At 43.4% G+C, this 15,163-nt stretch overlaps 1 protein-coding gene across 2 annotated transcripts; it reads left to right on the top strand.

Annotated features, from left to right (window-relative positions):
- Positions 1-3,539: 3,539 nt before the first annotated feature.
- NPL (N-acetylneuraminate pyruvate lyase) lies at positions 3,540-14,157 on the top strand. 2 transcript variants are annotated; one of them, XM_068199530.1, is made up of 13 exons: positions 3,540-4,587; positions 4,879-4,929; positions 5,309-5,377; positions 7,010-7,083; positions 7,442-7,529; positions 8,680-8,737; positions 8,821-8,896; positions 9,837-9,929; positions 10,236-10,384; positions 10,571-10,617; positions 11,403-11,487; positions 11,820-11,859; positions 13,369-14,157. In XM_068199530.1, exons 3-13 carry the CDS (start codon positions 5,313-5,315, stop codon positions 13,518-13,520), a joined length of 927 nt encoding a protein of 308 aa, XP_068055631.1. In that variant the 5' UTR covers positions 3,540-4,587; positions 4,879-4,929; positions 5,309-5,312; the 3' UTR covers positions 13,521-14,157. The 2 variants fall into 2 exon arrangements, with proteins under 2 accessions (XP_068055631.1, XP_068055632.1); XM_068199531.1 differs by lacking the exons at positions 3,540-4,587; positions 4,879-4,929; positions 10,571-10,617.
- Positions 14,158-15,163: the final 1,006 nt, after the last annotated feature.

The following is a 15,163-nucleotide window of genomic DNA, read 5'->3' as shown; positions in this document are numbered from 1 at the left end:
GGGTGTGAGGGGCAGAAAGGGATGTGTGGCCACTCACATGTTTTATCAAGTGGTCTCAACACAAAGCTCCAGTTTTGCATTGCTGCCTAAGCATGTCAGAGAATCTTTGACAATTATTTTAGAGAACTGAGTCTCTCCACATATAAATGGCCTTTACTTTTGTGAACATACCCTCATCTGATGGTGCAGAAACCTCACTTCACAGCAAAGGAGTTGAGCACGTGATGTTACTGTAGTTACTGTCCAGGGCAGCAGAAGTGTCCTTATATGTTGTTAGATGAACTGTGGTTTACTGCAAATTCATTTCCCAAAAGAAGCCTCTTACCTCCTTGCTCTAAAGAAAGCTTCCATTTTATATCGTATTCTCACTCCCAGCATGGAAAATGAACAAGCAGAAACACACCATCTTCTAAAGAAGCAGCTGAATGTGCCATAGTACTGTTCCAAGGAGATTCCTTGTTATCCTTAGAAATTATGGAAAGGAAATCTATGCCATAACTGCAGTGAGGTGGTATTTAGACTTATGCTCTGACTTACACATTTTATATCAGTGGGGGAATTCGTTACCATTGGATTCACCTTCAGCCAAAAATCATCTGCTTTCGGGAAATGTATGTAGATTTTGTCCATGTTTTTTGCCTGATTTCAGCTAGTTTGTTACAAGTGGTGTGAAACTACTGGATCTTCCTGCTTACTCACTGGCAGTGTTACCTAAATGTTAGTGAATGAGTGATCCTGTGCTCACTTCATCAGAGAAAACATGGAACTGGCTGCTCTTGGCCAAATAAAAAGCTTCCTACACCCAATACCACTCCAGAGCACTCCTGACTTAGCATTTTCCAAGATTTCTCTGCTGAAGCTCACATTCTGAAACCATTCCAGATTTGGGGAATTAATCCTAAATGATTCCTTGCTTCCAGCAGCCATGAAAAACATTCTTATACCTTCCTGTCTTCTGTGCATGGAGCCTAGAGAGAAGCTATCTCAGCTTTATATACTGCTTTATTCATTGGTTTATTTCTACAATAAGGCTTATTTTTAATGTGGATCTGTTCTGGGATCTAGCTAGAAACTGAACTCCACAAGCAATTGTCTCAGCAAACTTCACCCAGTGAAAGAAGTTACCTAAATCCACAGAAACTTCCCATCCTCTCTGAGTGCTGAGAGGAAATTAATTCATCTTCCCCTACAAGTTGATCCACATTCTGTTATTGACAGATTCTTCCAAGAAACAAGAACATGAAAAAAGGTAAGTTTTTATCTTAAAGATAGGAATGTCTCATTAAGGGAAAGAGGTAACAGTGCTTGCTAGAAAAGAAGTCTTGACACAAATTTATTGCATTGCTGGTTTTGCTTTTTTAAATGATTTAGAAGAGACTTAAGCATAAATTGTGACAGAACAGACCTTATTTGCTAACACAGCTCTGAAAAGGCAACAGCTGTCTGGGCAGAAATGCAGTGGGCTCTGCATTTTCTTTATTTGATCCCCCTTCCCAGAGTTTTAAAGTGATATTTTCCTCTTTATCTGCTTTGGCCCCCTCCTCCCTTCCTCTCTCCCTCTGTCTCTCATTCTCAGCCTACTCCAGTCTATATGCTGCATGGAGTGAGACCACCTGGCAGCTCCTCTGCCAAGGACCTGGGTTAAGCTCCTGACTCTGCTGAAGGGTTGTTCTGAAATTGTGGGAACAGCCCCACATGTCTGAAAATGACCCTAATATGCAGAAATTGTCCTTTCCAGATATGATGGAAACAGGCCCAGAGAGTAGGGAATAATGTGTTAAAGGAAAAATTTTCCTTAAAATAATTTCCACTGCCAAAAAGGCATGAAGAGGTAACTGGAACTGGGGGTTTATCTCCTAAGCTTCTTCCTCATCTTACTGGCATGAGTGTGGTTCGTATCAGAACTCTCCCATCATCTAACAGTGGGGATATCGGTAGTGGGTGTGGGGTTTTGGTGGGCACTTCAGTTCTTCAGATGATGTGAGTAAGGCTGTCAGAGATGGATTGTTCAAGAACCTGGTCTCTCTTCCTGTCCGTTCCCAGAATGAGCCAACGCTGCACTCTGCAGCAGGTGGCACTGTTGGCTGTGTTCAGAGGTGAGCTTTCCTTGAAGAGTAACATCCCTGGTCCTCTCTTGGTTGCCAGTGGTCACTTCGGCTCCAGTGCACCCTGGCAGTTCTTTCTATTTCCAGAGACATAAACTGGATTATGTTCTTGTTGACTGCTAATGGGAAAGCATCTTAACATCTAAAAAATTAATAACTTGGCATGTTAAAACATCTTTTGTGAGACAAACACAGCAACCTGAATCAGAGAATCACAGAATGGTTTGTGTTGGAAGGGACTTTAAAGAGCTTATAGTTCTGACTCCCTGTCAGGGAATGTCTGTGTGAGACTGTTAAGAAAATGCTAAGTTAGGAAAATCCTCCAGGTTATGCTTAACTCTAGAACAGTTAAACTGGCAAGTTTTCAGATAGAATCAACAGCAAACTTAATAGTTTAAAATGAAAATTTAATATCCGGGAGGTCAGTATTTATTTTGATTTTTGCACGTTCAGATTGAGAGCAGAGTAAATGTAGGTAGCTAGGTAGATAGATACGTAGATAATGACATCACATCAACTCCCCAGATGATGTACTTCTGAATACCAGCCAGCCATGATGATATTTAAGAGAATTTCATCACTTTCACAGGTACTGTCTTTCTGAATTTTCATTTAGGCTTCAGTACTTCATATTTCTCTGGAAATAGACTTGGGTCTGTCTTTGAAAGAAAATTATGTCTGGATACATTTGTTTATTGCAGAGAAAAAGAGGCAAGACTATAGTGTAATTATACCAAACCAGAATTCCCCTTGAGAAATGTGATAGCTTGGATGTCAAAACTGCATATATGTAGAGAGAACAGTGATTTGGGGAAAGTAGAAGTAAAGGACAGGATTGCTAAGTTGTAGTAATGGAAAGTAATGAAAGTAATGGAAAAGTTAATAACAGCAACAACGAAAGGTCTGAAGGAAACTTACAGGGCCTTTGGCTTTAGTTATTAAGCTCCTTCACCAAATCAGTTACTTGAATAATGGAGTTCTTATTAAATATATGAATCCACTTTGTTGGCACACGGCAGCAAGAGAATGTTTATAACTTCCCTATTTGAAATTACCTTACAAAGTTATTTGGATAACCTTTTGGCATTAATATGCTTTTCCTGATAGAAAAATTGCTTAAATCTATTCAAAGCTGTATTTTATTGCCCTACTTATTTTGGAAAAAATAGCAACTTATTTTTGTTGCTTTCACTGGTGTCCTTATTATCCTCTGAGTCCTAGGACCACTGACACTGCACTGCTTATTTCATGGCAAGTGGCAAGACACTTTTCCAGTCACTGCACAAGATGCTGCAGACTGTTCCAAGCAGCCCTAAAGTGAACTCTTGTAAAGCACCACACTCCTTTAGCTCTTCTACACCTCTTCTCAGCACCTCAGAGCTCTCTCAACTGATCTAAAGCTGCTCTCTGTTGCTGTAAGCAACACTAATGTGTCTTTAAATGCATCTAAAATGCCTCTAAATCTCTACTGTACAGCTCTCAACTCCTCGAGGTGACTTGAAAATTCCTCTGAGGAGCTCAAAACAGCTCTAAAACCATTTTATGCCAATCTGTGGCTCCTACAGGGTTCTAAATAGCTCTAAACCTCTCCAGGCTACTGTAAAGCTTCTCTCCTGTGCTGTCAACACCACGAAGTAGCAGTAAAACTGCATTAAAATACTCAGGAAATCTTGAGGACTTCCTCTAAATGGCTCTATACAGCTCTGGATTGTCTGTGAACTTCCAGAAATACACTGCTGCTTTGGGGAGGTGGAGGAGGTTGCAGGAGCTGGAATTATTGAGCCTGGAGAAAGAGAAACTACCTGTGGGAATGGAAGAGTGCAGAGATAGGGGATTTCTGGAAGAGCAAGATGACCCTGTAAGGAAAGGAAAATATATGTGCTTTGTACGGAGCTTTTAATAAGGCGAGAACCCAGAGAGTGATCTCTGCATGCAAACAGCCCACGGTGAGCATATTTTGGGGTGGAGGAGGAATACCACAGCCCCAAACTCCTGAGGTTATGATGTGAATACATGGAAAATGTGCTCCTGAATCACACAACAGGGGATTGTTCTCTCTGCAGGCACTGGGTGCTCTCAGAACACACTCTAATGGAAGATCTGAAAGTGCACACTGAAGACAATTTTTAAAATATTTTTTGGAAGTTTATTGCTATGAATCTGTTCAGGGCAGTACCTTGTCTTAGGGAGTGCTAGTAGTCTGCTGGTCAGATCTGCTGGGAGCAGATTTGAATCCTGGCCCAGCTGCAGTTCTGGTGGGACGGGGAGGATTGTGCTGTGTGTGACTGCCATGGAGCCCACACTCCACAATGGACACATCTGGTAAAGCCCCATGCTGGGCTGCATGCAAGGAGCAGAAAGTCTGAGCTCCATTTGTCTTTCTCACACAGGGACATGGATCCGTCTGTGTGTCCCGCAGCAGGGACGCTGCACTGTTATTGGGAGTGCTTCCAGCACCTCAGCAGGGCTGTGAGGATATTAGGTGAGATATTTGGAAGAGGTTTCTCCGTGGGAGGGTTGGGAGGCCCTGGCACAGGTTGACCAGGGAAGCTGTGCCTGGCCCTGGATCCCTGTCAGTGTCCAAGGCCAGGTTGGACAGGGCTTGGAGCAAGCTGGGGTAGTGGAAGGTGTCCCTGCCCATGGCAGGGGTGGCACTGGGTGACCTTTTAAGGTCCCTTCCAACCCAAATCATTCCAAGACTTTGTTTGTCTCCATCTTGTTATTTATTAATATTTAAAGGTTCATTTATTTATTTTTATCTTGAAGTTTGCAGATAATGATGGATACCCCGAACCAGCCTTATCTCTTGCACAAAGCATGGCCAGTAGGAGCCCCCGGGCGTCGCGGCTGTGCCGGGGGGCCGCGGGCGGCGGCGCAGGCAGAGGATGCAGGGCAAGGGCAGGCTGGGCGGAGATGGGGTGGACATGGGGACGCTGCTGAGGGAAGGCTGGGCCGAGCAGGGCCGGCTGTGCTGGCTCCGCCGCTGTCCCCGCCTCCCGCAGCGCCGCGGCTGTGGCGGCTGGCCGAGGTGAGGGGAGCCGGGGCAGGGCCGCCCGCTCCCGCGGGAATGGCCCGGCGCCGGTCTCTGCAGAGCCGCCCTCCCTGCCCGGCGGGCTCGGCTGCGCAGCCCGCGGGGGTTTTACCCTTTCACAGAAGCGCTTGAACAGACATGGGAATCCCGTTTCAACCTTTTTTCCAAACAGCTCAATGGCACCCCGAAAGAAGTTAAAGGGTCTGGTAGCTGCTACCATCACGCCAATGACTCCGGATGGGTGAGCTGTCAAAGTTGCACTGATTATTGTTTCCTTCCACTCCTATTTTCCTTCTTTCTTATTTAGAACTGATCTGCTTGCTTTCTTGCTTTCTTGCCTTTTTTTTTTTTCTTTTTTTTTTTTTTTTTTTTTTAAATCAATCTCTGATGGGATTGGGGGAACTACTAAACTGGTCCCAGAGTGAGATTCCCCGTCTCTGTTTCCTTCTGTTGCCAGCAAGTCCTATGGCTCTGGGTTTGGAGAGTTTGGATCAGTCTCATATCTCCTTTTCTGTTGCTTTGTAGGTGCAAATTAAATCGTAGTACAGTTACGTGTATAGAGCATTGCAGTGTTTTCACATTTGTTAAGGAAAATTACAGTCCTTAGTTACGAAGAGCTCCTGAGAGCTAGAAAATAATTGTCAGAATCCGAAGGCCTTTTAGACTTCTCTCTATCTTAGCTAAGTCATGCATGCAGTCATGTGTGTATGAGTGCATGGAATTAGTCTAAATTTGAAGAAAATACTGCAAGGACAGCACTATTTTGAAAATAACATCAAATTGAAACTTGAAATTCAGCTTTCTTCAGAGCAGGCATGGCAAACAGAAGCCTCCTCACTGCACTTTGATGTTGCAAGACCAAGCTGTTTGGAGTCAGCGGGAAACCTGAGCTCTTGTGGGGGGTGTGTCAGGGTCTGTACGTGCTTTTGAGAGAGACATTGGAGATTTGCTAGTACAGATATCCAAAAGTGAACTTTACTTTAAGTGCTGAAAAACAAGGCTCCATCCCAGGCAGGGAACTCATTCCATTGCAGTCACTGCTTTGATTCTTGCTTTAAAGGAAACCTATTTCTGGTTTTTTTATTTATTTTTTTTTTAATTATGACTCAAATGTATTGCAACATGGTATTTAGAGAGTGACCTGAGCCCTCTGCCTGGACTGCATGGTCCTTGTCAGATATGTTCTGGGAAGGCATCTATGGAATTTTGAATATTGTGTAAAAACTATCGAGGCATCAGAATTGACTTCCAGACCATAGGTTTGATCTATATTTTTGACAAATGAAAACAACAGTGAAATATTATACACTAGTAAACAAATTAAGTTTGTCTTGCATAGAAGATAACCCAAGAATTCTCTTTCCCCTCTTGCCAGGGAATTCTGATGCTCTCCTCATCCTTTAATGAGAGAGAGAGGTCAAAGTCACATCCAGCGGATGCCGTTTCCCTCTCTGTATCCAGCAGTTATAACCATCCAGCAGTTTAACCATTTGCCAGCACTTGCACTAATAACTTTGCGCTCTCAAGAGGACTCCTGTTTCCCTCAAAAGAGGAAAAGGTTTTAGTGTCTCCTGTTCTCTCACATCTCCCAAAAAAGTTCTTTGCTGTGACAAGCCGGCAGCAATTCCCAATAAAAGTTTGGAACCGCGAACTACTTGTCAGGAGGAAGAGAAACTGCAAGAGAGAATTCAAGGCTGAGCTGCTACCCTCAGATGTTAAACAGATGTCAAGTGTTTCTTACATCTGGGTAATCTGTGTGTGTGAAAATTCAAGGTTTCAAAATATATGGGGTTTTTCTTTTGTTTCCTAATCACTAAGTTTAAAATAACTGTGGGTGGGGACTTAACGGCTGCTGTGGTTCCTTTTATTGCAGAAAAGTTAACCTCCCAGTGATTCGTCAGTACGTGGATTATCTGGTAAATGAGCAGAATGTCAAGAATGTTTTTGGTAAGGGACAGCAACTGTGTAACAGCCCTTTTACCTGGATGGGAATCCTGTAATATCTTACCTGATAGGAGCTGTATTGGGAGGGAATGTGCATGTGGGGTCATCCTGGCCATTTATATTCACCAGTGGAGAGACTGCAGGCATCTGGTTTTGCCCACACCCCATTTCTGTGGGGGATAAAATAAGGTGCCTTCATAAGGTGACATTCCCAGAGATGAATGGATAATGTTGTGTTGACAGAGAAGACTGATCTGAATGATTCTTCCCAACTCAAAAATATTAGTTCTTGTCTTCATTGAAACTGATGTGTGTAGGTGAGGCCTCAGCCAGTGTGTTGTGTTTTGTTGTGTTTAAACAGTGAATGGCACAACAGGAGAAGGTCTATCCCTTAGCATCCAGGAGAGGAAGCAGTTGGCAGAAGAATGGATGTGCCAGGGAAAAGACAAGTAAGTAACTGAGAGGGAATGGGGGTTCCAGATCTTATGTTATAATAATGCCTGATTGCAAAACGAAGTGTGCTGATGTGTTTGGTTTTTTTTTTTTTAGTATTGCGTTGCTAGGCTTTGTTCCCCAGATCCTTTATCACAGAAGTATGTTTTTGCCACTGCCAGTTAGCAGTGTGTGTTCCTGCTGCTTAGAGAGCTTGTGAGAGTCCTCTTTGGTACACTGAGAGGTGGGGGGATGGGAAAGGGCTTGGAAAAGAAGAGCTGTCCCCTTTGCTTCGTCTTGAGAAGAAATGCAAATAAAGAGCATTTCTGAACCTTTTAATGTATTACATTATTTGGTGTGACTGAAGCTGAGGTGTGAAGTGCTTAACTGCTTCCCTAAAGGAACAAAATTAATAAGAGAAGAAAGAATTCAATCTGGATCTGCAGCTGTGTATCCAATTTCAGCTTCATTCTCCCTTTCTAGTACCAGTCACAGCCTTGTACCCCTCACTGCTGCCTTTCTCTTGAATGCTGGGCCAGAGGATGTGCAGAGGAGGAGGGGTTTTGGGGGAGAAGGATAATGAGGAGAAATAAACTGGGGTGAAGGATCACAGGCTTCAGATCCATAGCCTTTATATCCATGTCTCCTATGGATATAAGGGAGAAAAATAGCCGTGGGGTTGATGGACTGGAGCGTGGAGGAATCCCTTTGCAGGAGCAGACAAGCAGTCAAAGGTGGTGCTGTGAGGTTGAACTCTTCTGGTAGGTTTGCAGAGAAATAGGTTTAGAAAGTACAGATATACTTTGATTTCCTTTATGCTTCCCAGCCTCCCCTTAAATCCCTTATGTCTTAATTTCAGTTTCCTAATAAAATGCTAAGATTCATCCCTCCTGACAGCCTTGCAAGTACAACAGCAAGAAGTTAGATGTAAAGGATGTAAACATGTGATTCATGTTTACAAATGTGTTTTCTTTCTTCCTCCACCACCACTTGTCACTGTCAGCATTTTCTCCATCTTTCTGGTCATCAGGCCAACCCAGGCTCAACTCTTTTTGTAGGTTCTTCTTCTGTGGCTGCCTGGGCTGAAGCAAGTAATTTTGGCAGCCTGGTAGTTCACCATCACTGAAAACTCTCCAAAATCTTCTGAATTTGTTTTTTTTTGTGCAGATTGGACCACGTGATCATTCATGTGGGAGCACTGAATCTGCCAGAGTGCCAAGAATTGGTGTGTATATGATATTTTTCACTCTGTGTGTGATAAATAGAAGCAGATGTACCCTCAGATACTTTCCACTCTGTCTTTTATAGGCAAGACATGCAGCAGCCATAGGTGCTGACGGCATTGCTGTCATAGCCCCCTTCTTCTTCAAACCCTCAAACAAAGGTGAGTAGATGTGATTGCTGAGGCCTTCTTATTGCCCTCCCAACGTTAGTCATAGATAAAGGATGAATGTCATGTACTTTCTTTGGAAAATATTCTGATGATAATGTTTGCACAACTGTAATGGAAAAGCAAAACCTGCAAGAAGCATTTTTTAAAGATGAGAGTAGAATTGTCCTGGTAAGAAATGGGAAGGATGTCTTTTGGGATGTATTTTGTTAGCCTTTTGAAAGAAGAAGAAGAATTGCTTTTGGAAAGAATAGTCTAGTTAACTAGTCTGTGTTCTGAATGGATAGTTTGGTGTTCATGCTTGATGTGGGCCACACTAGGAAGCAGCTGGTTCCATGGTGACCATTGCTGGGCACTGACCAAATTGAGCAACTGCTGATACACAGGTGTGGCTCTTGTTACTGAGGTGATCAGTTTGGTTCTGTCTGTCTAAGTTTACCTCAAAACTTACAAACTGAGTATTTTGTCCTTAAGATCCTGACAATAACATAAAAGAACCACACGAAGTGGAGGTTTGTAAAAGAAATATTAAAAGTTGTCTGAATAATTTATGAATGGAAGTGTTCATATGAAAGCACCATACCCCAGGGAGGTGAACGTGAACTTGATCCCTTGTCCTCTGTTCCACACAAGTGATCCTGCTGAGGCCACTTGGCACAGATCTGGCACATGTGAGAGCATGCCTGAGTTACACCTGTAAGAGAATGAATAGGAGCTACTGAAACTGGTTTGGTGTAAAGGGAATATGTCTTTGCCTTTCTTAAGGTCTTCCCCTGATTTATGTCCCATTTAATGTTTTATGACATGTGAAGGGTTTTGTATGACTTGCTGTGTGTGTGCAAAGCTGAGTGCACACACTCTCCACATCCCCCATGCTGTGTCTCCCTATGGATGGTCTCCTTCTCTTACGGGATCCCTGCTGGTTTCCTTCTAGATGAGCTGGTTGCTTTCTTACAGAAGGTTGCATCTGAAGCCCCTGAGGTGCCATTTTATTATTATCACATTCCTCCTCTGACGGGTGTGAAGAGTAAGTACAGAGTACAGATCTATGGTTATTTGCTCTGGAAAGCAGGTTATATGGTGTTTCTGAAAGCATGGATTTATATTTAGTCTTAAATGTGTTGTTGCCAGTTCATTCCTAAACTTTTTCTGATCTGGTAAAAGAATCTTACTCTTTGTTGTCTTACTCATTGTTTTAGAGCTGTATAGTTTACTGGGCTTAGGCTGGAAGTGAACAACTTGTAAAATATGAAGTCTTTCTCTTGGGGACAAGACAGGGAACTGTCCCAGAACAGGCCTGTGTTCCCTCATATGAGATTGCTATTCTGCACAGTTCGTGTGGAAGAGTTGCTGGATGGGATAAAAGCACAGATCCCCACCTTCCAGGGTGTGAAGTTCAGTGACACAGACCTCTTGGACCTGGCACAGTGCATACACAAGAATGAAACAGGGGAGTTTGAATTTCTTTATGGGGTGGATGAGGTAAGAAGCTTTTCTTAAAAGTAATTTCTTGTAAGGTACTCTCTTGCTTCAGCCTTGGGGAAGAAGTAACCCTGGACACTCAGTGCAAGGCAGTTTTGCTGCTCCTTCCCACCCCTTTTTCTCCTTTGTTTTATCACATGAAGTAAAATATTTTTACTTTTTTTTTCTCCCTCCACCCCTAACTAGCAACTGTTGGCTGCACTGGCACTAGGGGCAAATGGAGCAGTTGGAAGGTCAGTATGGCTTGGACTCCTTCCCCTCACACATACACTGTGCTGTTTTGTCTTCCACTATCTGCATAGTATTTCCCTGACTGTCTTCAGTCACAGCAATGGAGGATTTTGCAGGATAGGGATGTACAGAGGCAGACAGACACATAATCTAGCCCCAGTCCTAGTGATGGGACAGTCGTATAACCCAGGATCTCAGATTATGTTCCTTTGGGTGATCATTGGGTTTCTAAGCTGACCCAAAGGTTTCAATGTACTTTTTATGCTTATGGCAACTTTTGAAGTAGGTAATCACTTCTATCTGCATTGGGTAAGGAACCAAATCCCAGAGAGGTTAAAATTGTTAGTTCACATGAGCAGTCTGTGAGAAAAAGGGCTGTGCTGAGTTTAATTTCTAATTTATCCTCTGCCCCCCATATCAGACTGATGAGATGAATTACAGTGTGACACCTATGTTCCCATCTAGGCAATCCATTAAATGAACAAGCAAGTGGAAAATTAAGTGATTGACTTTCCTTATTGCCTGATGATGTATTTTTATTTTAGTTTTGGAAAGCAATTCCATTTGGAAAGAACTGGGAAGTGAAATTGGCTCTCTTAATTCTTCCATGGAGCTTGGCATACTTCAGATGCTTGACATTAGATTGCACCCCACATAAATTCCACTAATTTCTCTCATAATAATGACAATGTCAACAGCAAAAGCCTGTGGTTACTTCTTTTGTTTCACTAGTTTTAAGTTCCTTCTTTGCATTTACCAATCTATTTTTGGTTTGTTTTTTTGACAGTACATACAACTATTTGGGCCGACAAACCAATCTGATGTTGCAAGCTTTTGCAAAGCCAGACTTTGCCTTGGCACAGCAGTATCAGGTACAGCATCTTCCCAGGCCTCCCTGGGAGCAACCTTCACTTTCTTTGAGCTTTATTGTGGCTGTTCTCCACGTGGTTCTCTCATCCATACTGAGGCAGCTTTATTAAATAAAAATTCTTTCATCTCCAACTCCCCTTTTTGTTATTCATCCCTCCTCACTTTTTGACCATTCCTCATTACCTTTTAACCAAGACCTTTTAACCACTTACCCGTCAACTCTAATCTCATCCATGCAAGTGAGCAATGATATCAGATATAAATATAGTAGCTTTAGATGCTTTTACACCTTCAAATTTGAGGGTGTTAATAAATTACTGTTGGTCTTTTCTAGTTTCTCACTGGGGAATTTCTCAACTTTGTCATCAAACTGGGTAAGTAAACTGGGTAAACATTGCCTGTATCTCTGTGTCTAAAAGTGCAAACTTTCTGCTTCTCAAACTCTCATGTTGCTGTGCTCTTAGAACTTCCTTCCTGAAAGATTTTGCAGTGAAAAACTGCTGCATCTGCTGTTTCCCAACTTAGTAGCAGTTGGGAGCTCAACAAAGGGAGCTGACCAAGCATCCCTGACAGATTCCACTCTCCCTTCCTTCCTTCTGCTGTGAAATCTCAGAGGCTTAAAGCTGTGACTCTGTGATTTACCCTTGTTCTTATCCCAACTCTTTCTGTGGGTTGTTTTTTTTGTTAGGTTTTTTTTTTCTTCCATCTCCAAAAGCTCATTTCCAGCTTTATTTCTAAAGTAATTTTTCTGAAATGGTGGCACCCAAGTAGAAGAATAGCTCTGATACTTCTCTCTCCTGCCTTGCTGTCATTAAACAGGAATTTTGTTGAAGGCTGTATGGGGCCAAAACATTTTAAAATTGAATGATTTCTAGAAACAATATCAAGTTTAAATATAAAAAGCAATTAAAATCAACAGAGTGGCCTAGGGAGACTGAGACAGGAAATGTTTACATTAAATTATATCAGACATTTAATGAAGAGAACTGTTTACTGTGGGTTTGCTGTACATATGCAAGCCCTGATGAATCTCGCCAAGCTTTAGAACCTGGTTGTATTTCTTGGGTTCAAAGTCAGAGGAATTGCATTATTTTTTACCCTTATAGATGAAGAGGCAAACACTAAATACCCAAAGATATATGAGAAGTCGTGAGCTGTGGACAGAGAGCAGGATGTTGCTACTCCCAAGGCTTGGCTCTGTGTGAGTCTTGGAACATGCTTGGAACACAAGCCCTATGAGGAATGACTGAGGGAGCTGGGGGTGTTTAGCCTGGAGCAAAGGAGACTCAGAGGTGACCTTATCACTCTCTACAACTCCCTGAAAGGTGGTTGTAGTCAGGTGGGATTGGTCTCTTTCTCCAAGCAGCAACTGACAGAACCAGAGGACACAGTCTCAAGCTGCGTCAAGGGAAACATAGGTTGGATATTAGGAAAAGGTTTTTCACGGAAAGAGTCATAAAGTTCTGGAATGGTCTGCCTGGGGAGGTGGTGGAGTCACCATCCCTGGATGTGTTTAAACAAAGACTGGATGTGGCACTGGGTGCTGTGGTTTAGTTGAGGTGTTGGGGCTGGGTTGGACTCAGTGATCTTGAAGGTCTCTTCCAACCCAGTGATTCTGTGAATTCTGTGAGTCTGCATCAGAGGATGCTTACATGTGAATAAATGTAGTAAGTAGGTGTAATTTTTACTGCAGTGTCAATCCTGTCTGCAAGCACAGTTACCTCTTTTCAGTTACCCTGTTCTCACTTCCAAGAAGTGCTTGAAGCCTGGTTGATACTGGATTACACAGAAAATCTGTACTGCTGCTTTTTTGGACACCTGTATTGAGGCTGGTTTAAGGAAAGTGGTCTGCAAATGTCTTGATTTTGCTTTTGTCTGCCCAGGTTTTGGTGTTGCACAGACTAAAGCTGTAATGACGTCTGTTTCTGGCATTCCCATGGGACCTCCACGGCTTCCGCTTGTTGATGCCTCCAGCGAGTTCGTCGTCAAGGCCAAAGCCAAGCTGGACAGCATTGTGTGGCCTAATGGTGACTGATCATGGAGTCATGGAATCATTACGGTTGAGAAAGACCTCTAAGATCATCAGGTCCAACCAATAACTTGACACTCCTGAGTCCACCACTAAGCCACATCCTCAAATGCCGTTTGTGTGATGTTCTTCACTTCCATGTTGATCTGGAGGTTTCTTTTCTCTGGGATATGGGATTCTCTGCCATATGACACATCCCCCACATGATGGGCAGGATTTCTTTCAGGGAACTGGCAATGTGCCCAAGCCCCTTCCTCTTAGGGCTGGCTTTGCTGGGGCACATGTGGCCTGACATTTTACACTGCTCCCCTGGAGCTCTGCATGTTCCAGGACTGACTGGGATTGTTTAATAAAAAAATAGCAAATTTTTCCCAGTTGGAGGAAAGAGCTGATGACTTTTGCATAGAAATGAGGAAGATCTGTCTCTACCCCCTCTCAGCTGGATGGCGTTTTGTCCTCTCCATGAGGACATTACATTGTGGGTTTAAACAACAGTATGACACCATCAGGTTGCTCAGGCTGGTATCTGTTCATCAGAGTCACTGGGACATTGTCTGTGCATGTAAAATCCTGCTTCTGTCTGATCTCTGTGTTTATAAACCTTAATGCAAAATTAAAAAAAGAAATACCTTTTGTGACAGCAGGTTTTGGATCGCTAATAAGCAGGTATTTCTCCCCTTTTTTTTTTTCCTTAGGACAGAAATAAAGCCACGATTCAGCTGTGCACCTCCATGTGGCAGTGCAGAATGCTGTCATGCAGGTTAGGAAGGCATAGAATCATAGAAACCTAGAATGATTTGGGATGGAAGGGACCTTAAAATCATCCCATTCCATCTCTTGCCATCGGCAGGAACTCCTTGCACTATCCCAGGTTGCTCCAAGCTCTATCCAACCTGTTCTTGGACACTTCAGGGACGGAGCAGCCACAGCTTCTCTGGGAAACCTTTGCCAGGGCCTCACCACCCTCAAAGGAAGAACTTCTTCCTAATATTCCATCTATCCCTGACCTCTGGCAGTGGGAAGCCGTTCCCCCTTGTCCTGTCACGTCAGGCCTTGTCCCAAGTCCCTCTGCAGCTCTCCTGGAGCCCCTTTAGGCACTGGAAGGGACTCTGAGGTCTCACCTGAGCCTTCTTTTCTCCAAGCTGAACACCCCCAGCTCTCCCAGCCTTGTCTCCAGAGCAGAGGGGCTCCAGCCTATGGAGCATCCTCAAGGCCTTCTCTGGACTCGCTCCTGAAGGGGTTAAAAACATTGTGTCTAGGCGTACTTGGGCAAGAATAAGATACATCGTAGCCAGTATAGACCTAGCAAATATTAAGCCACAAGCTAAATACACAGGATGAAATTCGGCAAGAAACGGGGATCAGCATTTGCATTACATGAAGGACAAAGCTTGCTAAAACCGGTGAGGAGATCGCTGAAACAGCTAACAAGAGACTGCCCATGCCTAGAGGAGAAAGGTGAAAAGGGCACGGTGAGGAAGACGTCCAGCCTTCATCAAAGGAGCAGCGCAGAGGATGCGGAGCCTTCCTCAGTGCAGCCACCAGGGTGCACAGCGCCTGCGCCTCGCCTATGCTAGTGACAATCATTCTAAGAGATAGTTTGCATAAGCACACCTTTTGCACAGAAAACAATGACTGTGGATAGCTAT

This window comes from Anomalospiza imberbis, chromosome 9 (assembly GCF_031753505.1).
Source record: "Anomalospiza imberbis isolate Cuckoo-Finch-1a 21T00152 chromosome 9, ASM3175350v1, whole genome shotgun sequence".
Taxonomy (NCBI): domain Eukaryota; kingdom Metazoa; phylum Chordata; class Aves; order Passeriformes; family Viduidae; genus Anomalospiza; species Anomalospiza imberbis.
Note: the sequence above shows the minus strand (reverse complement) of the source record. Positions and strands in the feature narration are given on the sequence as shown.